This window comes from Pavona decussata, unplaced genomic scaffold, assembly GCF_977016875.1.
Source record: "Pavona decussata unplaced genomic scaffold, jaPavDecu1.1 SCAFFOLD_31, whole genome shotgun sequence".
Taxonomy (NCBI): Eukaryota; Metazoa; Cnidaria; class Anthozoa; order Scleractinia; family Agariciidae; genus Pavona; species Pavona decussata.
Genome location: NW_028145454.1, coordinates 655,154 through 662,652, shown reverse-complemented (window position 1 = coordinate 662,652; position 7,499 = coordinate 655,154). Strand labels below are relative to the sequence as shown.

General features: G+C 39.6%; 1 protein-coding gene across 1 annotated transcript; it reads left to right on the top strand.

Annotated features, from left to right (window-relative positions):
- The first annotated feature begins 4,640 nt into the window (after positions 1-4,640).
- On the top strand, positions 4,641-5,795 carry LOC146484731 (uncharacterized). The gene has a single exon (XM_085104422.1). It carries the CDS (start codon positions 4,648-4,650, stop codon positions 5,386-5,388), a length of 741 nt encoding a protein of 246 aa, XP_084960548.1. The 5' UTR covers positions 4,641-4,647; the 3' UTR covers positions 5,389-5,795.
- The last annotated feature ends 1,704 nt before the right edge of the window (positions 5,796-7,499 follow it).

Genomic DNA, 7,499 nt, shown 5'->3' with positions numbered 1-7,499 from the left:
AAGATTTTCGGAAAAGAAATAAGACCTAAAGTTTTCGGGAAATGGACAAAGGTGCCCTAGTTTCATAAGTTCCCCTAGAATGACCGAACAGATAAAAATGTTATAGTTTGCGGCCTAAAATGAACCTATAGAGCTTTAAAGGCACTCAATATTAGCTTAAAATAGCATTTCAAAGGATCTGAGAGAAAACTGTCGTTGGGTGCCCCTGATGTTATACAGGAAGTCGCCGTTTGTTAGCCTAGGCTAGCGTTTTTCCATAGTTTAATCGTTAATTTGCCTAGGCTTTAATCTGAGCTCGGTATTAGACGTGGGATTAATATCTAAATTATTCAACCATTTACTTCAATATTGTTGCTGTTTCAAACAAACCAAACAGAAGAATTGTCTTCTTTCCATAGAGGATCAACTCTTCCATATAATTCAGAACCATGAAATGAAATGAGATGAAATGAACACCGTTTACCGAGGAGGCATAATAGTGGTCCCCGCCCGCATGTACATATATGACATGGTGAAAAAGATCTAAGTAGGCAAAATCATCCCGATTTTAATTGATCAAAACTACAGTAGGCACGCAAAGTTTAGTGGTATCGGCGCATGGGCAAGTTTTGTAACTACTGGGTCGCCAAGCTCCGTTCTTCGCTTATTCTCTTTTACAGAATTTTTTCATTAAAGCGATTTCTTTTAATACGAAGGTCACTCAACAATCCTACATAGAATTTGTCGGAAAAGAACTTAATGACGTCATGTAAGGAATAGACCCATGCCCCTCACTAGCTCGGTCATGGGACATATGATGGCTAGATTTCGTAACTTTTACAGCCTATAAAAAGTCAATATTGGGTTGAAAAAAGGCGCAAACAGGATCACTGCGCTTCGAACAGGTGCAAAGATTTATTTAAGCGAAAAAATAAATTGGGGGTTAGGTGCACTTTAAGTGCCATGAAGCTGTAAATTGAGTGGACCGTGAGATTTCTTGAAAAGTTATCACTTCTTAGCACAAATTACGCAAATTATGCAAGTTATACTTAAACACAAAATATGCAAAGTAGGTCACGTGAGTTTATACGGCTAGAGAGTCCTAAATGAAAAATGGGTACACTTTTTTGTCCTTAATATTTTTAATTGTTGCATAACTTTAAAGGCCGTTACGTATATCATTCTGTGCTTGGCAACATTTGAATATGTAATTACTTTTAAAAACAAATGGTTTTTTTTGTTTTTACTTGAACTCAGTCCACCTTTACAAGTAATTCCTTTTATGACACGTCCACTTCAAAATAACTTAACATTGCAAAGCGCAGAAATGATATACCTAACGGCGTTAAAGTTATGAAACCAGGGGCGGATCCAGGGGAGGTGAAATGGGTGAATTTTCACCCCCCTTTTTTTGAGCCCCCTTCCTTTTTTTTTTTTTCCTTATCCGTCAAATATTAAAATAATATTTGATTTCTCTAATTGAGGTGGAGAATGTGCATTAGCGATGACTGGTTCTACCAATCAATTTATTCATTTTGAGCCTGTTGAAATGGGGTTGACAGACCTACACGACTCCCGCTGTGTGCCCATTGTGTTGATGCATGTCTTTAAGCGATTTCCCTTTTCTATAATAGATAAAGGGAGGTTCCTTGTATATCTCTCTTAGTAGCGGCTGGTTTTGTATTAAATGCCATTCAGTGTCCATTAGAATATTTTTCAAATATGGCAGTGATGGTTGAAATTGTGTCACGAAGGGTAGAATTTTCTTGTGCACTTTCTGTTTTTGTGTAAGAGCGTTCATCCTTTCTGCGAAGTTAACTTCGGAGAGGATTTTGTCCACCAGGTTACTAGGATAAGTTCTCGATACCAGGCGTGTTTTAAAGTTTTAATGTTTTCGTCAAACACTACTTTAGAAGCGTTTGTCCTCAGAAGTGCCTGCTGGGTGGCAGCTGTTGTAGTTTGTGTACTGAAATGTTTTAGTAGGTTTGTAATGTGTGCGCACGTCGAGAATCGATTCTTTCTCGAATCTCTGTCCCTTATAGACTGTTGTATCCAAGAATGTTGTTTCTTATTGTGAGACTTCAGCGGTAAACTTTATGGTAGGGTGGTACGAATTTGCTTGCTCAATGAATTTTCTATTTCTTCTTTGTTTGTATCTCACAAGTAAAATACATCGTCAATGAATCTTCTCCACATTAGTGGTTTGTGAACGCTCTGCCTTAAGATCTCCTTTTCTATAGATGCCATAAAGATGTTGGCAAAAGCTACTGCCATTTTAGTGCCCATGGCAGTTCCGTGTGTTTGGAAGGAGTTCTCCTTCAGTATAAGGCTGAGCATTTCTCTGAGGAAATTTGTAGCTATAGGAGGGTTATTGGCATGAAAGTTCTCGTATGCGTTGCATACTATAGTGATTCTTTCAGTCCTCCTGTGGGATATTCGTGTAAAGGCTAGTGACATCCATTGAGACTAGAAAAGCGTTTTTAGGCACCCTAGTGCTTTCAATAAACCTTATGAAATGTGTCGTATCTTTTAGAAACGAGTCCTATATTTGTGCTATTGGCTGAAGTAGTTTGTCTACGAATGATGATAGGCGTTCTGTTGGGCCATCACACCCAGATATGATAGGTCTTGACTTCCGACTAATGTCGGTTTGTGAATTTTTGTGAGGGTATAAAACACTGGGCTTCGAGGCGGATTTGGTGTTAGGTTAAACCATTTAACCGTCATTTCGTCTATGCACCCTGCTTGATGAAGGGCATTAATGAGATGTTTAACTCTCTGGGATGTGTCTCTAACCATTGGTTCGTCTAGTGGCTGACAGTTATTTCTATCATCCAATTGTTTCTGTCCGTCATTGATTTTGTTTTCTCCGTTCATAACGACGGTTGTTCTGCCTTTATCTGCTTTTTTGAGAATAATTTCTTTGTTGTTAACGTTAATAAGCTCCTTGACAGCTCTTCGCTGCACAGACCTCAAACACCTCAACCAGGCTTTGGCTCTATAAAAAATTACATTATTACAAAAATTCACCCCCCATTTCAAAATCCTGGATCCGCGCCTGGAAACTAGTTGAACTATTAAGGGGAAGAGGAAAAGTGTGTCCATTTAACTTAACAGCTTTTTTAACAGTGACGGATCACGTGATCTCAATTGCATGTTTTGTGCTGGCCAAATTGGCACAAAACATCATTGTATGTGTCTGACAAGTTTCACATTGCCCCTCAGTACAAAAGTTTCAAAAGATAAAACAACCCCTTCATATCTTCAGCGAATAACAAGGGGCCCATGCCTTAAATAACTTAGAATTTGATAGATCTAATAATTTGGAATAACTATCTCAGTCAAATCAAAACCGAGGCCAACACTCTTTTCTAAACCCCGGATACCTGGGCGTTTATGTCAAGGCTTGCTTGGTAAATTTGGTCTGAATTTTCGCAATTATTATTATTTTTTTTATTACCTAGTAAAACAGTATTTCTTGAATGACACACTACGTAATAATCTCGTACCCAGATCTCCCACGGTCAGGCGGAGGGGAGATCTCACATTTCGACATTCCCGAACCGACTGAGATCAGGGTACGAGATTAACGACGTAATTTATCTGACACACATAGAACTTTCTAGGTAATGTTAACTTTGTGATTGTTCGTAAAGTGACTTCATTCTATGTGAATAGCAGTGATGAGTATGGCTAAGTTAGAAAAATTTATTTTGATCTTTGAAAAAAAAAATAAAGCAAAAAGAAATTTAGAAAACAGGTGCTTAATTAAGTATCACTGCTTTTTAGTGCTTTAAAATGACAACTTTTGCTATGCCCCGCTGGATATTCTTTTGTCAACTTGAAGATCCTGTTTAATAAATTTTAAAACAATTAAACGTTTGTCAACTTCAATTTTTGGGAATGTATTTTTAATAGTTAGGGTATCTGGCTTCTCTACAAACGCTTCGAGGGATCAATTTATAGTTCGCGATTAATTTGGATCAATGCCTCTTTTATTTTCTCTCTAAAAACAGAAAACCAGAACCTTTTGAATGTCCAGCCTGATGGAACACATCTGCCCTCGAAGACTTGGTTGGTTACGTGGGTGGGTTGCTTGTGCCACTAAACGCGCGCGAGAGATGGGTTAGCAGGCCATCCATACAAAAACTGGCCCATTATATGATGTGGTTAATATTTTTTATAAATATAGGACGAATGTTTCAATTTCCTCCAGTTAATCGAATCTCTGATTTCAAACTGAGTCATTCGGAGAGAACTTTTCAGAATAGAATTTCGAGTTTTGGCCTCAAATCGTAGCTGCCTCTTTTGGCGGGGAGTCTTAAAAAATCGATACTGGTTTAGTCTAAAATTCAAAACTAATTTACTGTTCGACGAAGGGGCGAGATTATTCACAAAAGCTTCAAATCTTTCCTGAGGTGAGATTCTTAATTTGTCGTTAACTAGAGTGTCCATTTTGTCGTAGTAGTCTGTCTTGTCCATAACAACAGTCACTCGTCCTTTGTCAGCGGGGAGTATGACGATGTTTTCGTCAGTTTTCAGTCGTTTCAGTGCTTGTCGTTCGTCTTTAGTCAAGTTACTGTCAGTTAGGGAGGATGATTGTATAGTAGAAGCAATTCTACTTCTGATGTTATCCTTGGCCGATTCTGATAGTTCTACTACAACAAAATGGACACTCTAGTTAACGACAAACAGACATACGAAGAACTGAAACGAGACCCGACGCCATCACTTCAACGTAAACTTAACAGTAAACTACTTGACCTTAAGAAAACTGACGTTATTGACATACAACGTTACAACAGACTGAGGTGCAGCGTACCGCAACCACCTAAACTCTACGGACTACCAAAACTACACAAACCTAACATACCCATGCGACCCATAGTCTCGTTCTGTGGGTCCCCGACTTACGAACTATCCAAATACTTGAATACTATACTGAAACCGTTGACAAACGAATCCCGACACAAACTGCAGTCTACGGAGACCTTTATTGACGCTATCAAGACGGTACAAATACCTGACGACTACAAACTTGTGTCTTTTGATGTGAAATCACTGTTCACCAGTATTCCACTTCAACTGGCTCTAGACTGTACTGCTACCGCCATCGAGAACTCCACGACAAAACTGCCACTGCCTACAGATGACTTAATGGACTTACTGGACCTCTGCTTAACGTCCACGTTCTTCCAGTACAACGGAAAGCACTACAAACAGTTACACGGAACAGCTATGGGCTCACCAGTTTCTGTTGTTGTAGCAGAAATTGTCATGCAGAACATCGAGGAACAAGCCCTAGCAACCTACAAACGGACTCTACCGCTCTGGTTACGGTACGTAGACGACACCTTTACAGCAGTACACAAAGACGAAATCGACGATTTTCACGAACACCTTAACTGACAGAACGCTGACATACAGTTTACTAAGGAGATCGAAGAAAATGGTAAAATACCTTTTCTAGACTGCTTAGTTACCCGTAACAACAACGACAACAAACTAAATACTACGGTTTACAGGAAACCAACACATACTGACAGACTACTGGACCAGTCATCCTACAACCCTACTTCTCACAAAGCAACGACTATACAGACCTTAACAAGGCGAACACAACTGGTTTGTGACTCAACTGACAGACTCGCAGACGAAAACAACTACTTAGACAACGTTTTCAACAAGAACAACTACAACAAGGACTTTGTTAGACGTAACACTTACAAGAACACTGAACCTAACGTCACAAACAACGACGCGACTCCCGTAACCACTATAACTATACCTTACGTAAGGGGCACTTCTGAGACTATCCGTGTAGCTCACAAACCTATAACCACTTTACGACAACTACTGACGAAAGTAAAGGACAAAGACGAACCGAACCGCAGACAGGGAGCAGTTTACAAGATCAAATGCTGCGACTGCCAGGCTACTTATATTGGTGAGACCGGCAGAAATTTAAACGTACGACTAACTGAACACAAACGAGCAACTAGAAATGGTGATATCAACAATCACATTGCTGAGCACCATTTACAAACGAACCACAGAATCGACTGGGACTCTGCCAAGTGCATTACCTACTATACAAATTACTATCAACGACTCACACTGGAAAGCTGGTTTACTAACTTAGAACAAACGCCACTCAACCGTTGCCTACAACTACCTGCACCATGCATACAAACGACTCATTGACAACAACAACGAAACAGACAAACAATAGACATTTTACTAACAATAGACCCACGGACTTTTTGCCAAACAAAAGACGGATCGAAACGCACCAATCACTTTTTACAGTCTTCACAGCCAATAACATCACGGCTTACTGACAAACGACCAATAACATCTGGACTTCGTTGACCAATCAGGTTAACAACCAGACACGTATATACCACCTACTGACGTTCCACAAGTCACTTGACTCTGAAGATGACTTCCGCTCAGGTTGTCGAAACGTCAGTCAAAGTCACCACACTCACCCGGATGATCATAATTTACGTACTTATGACATGACTCCTGGGTTCAAACCATTTACAACTGAATAATCTAATCTAAACGTAAGTACTTTTTCACATTCTGAAAGCTTTAGAAACCATACATGCAAACTTTCTGCTTCGTAAATAAAGAAATAGCTTCTGTTCAAGTAATAATTACATGAACCAGTCACTAGTAGTTATGATACTGCTGGTCAAAATCTGATGGTCATAGAAATGGACTGAATTATGGATTGACGACTGACACTACGTGCAGGGCGCTCCTGGTCTAGCGTTTTCCCTCGCTTGTTTTCGATTTGAAAATGTGGAGATATTTTCCCGGAGTATCTAAAACTCACAACAAAAAGGTTGTGAAAGAAACTCCTCAAAAGGCAGATGCTGGTGATTACGAGAAGACGAGATCGAGAAGAAGAGAAGGACGAGGAGGAAGTTGTCTTCACTGAAAAGAACGATCGATGACGGTGTTGGAGATGACGACAAGGGCGGTGTCAGACTATAAATCAGACGCTGAGATGCCGAAGAAATGATTCTGGAAAAACTAAACTACCTGTAACTTAACGGTAAGCTAAAACAGTGCTTGCAATAAACTAAAACACCAAGAAAAAACTATCAACAACAGCAGCAAAGTTGTTTCCTGTATTTATTTTATTTTATTTTATTTTTTGGGTGGGGGCGAGGGAGTATTTGGAGAGTGAAAACGTATCCGCGCGAGTACAATCTGAACGTCACTCGCCCAGAGGGAGAGTACTGAGAAATTTAAGTTTCCAACCCTGCGTTCATCACTTTTTGTACTAAAATCCGTGAAAATGACCAAAAGTCGTGAAAATGGCCAAAAATGAAGCCATAAATTCACTCCTTGTTGGCCTCAAATTTGTGAAAGTAGCCTAAAAGAGAGCAACAAGTTCATTGCTTTCTTGTCTCAAATTCGTGAAAATAGCCAAAAATGGGGCAAAAAGATCACTTTTGTGTGGTGTCAAATCCGTGAAAATGGCCAAAATTTTAGCAATTAGTTCA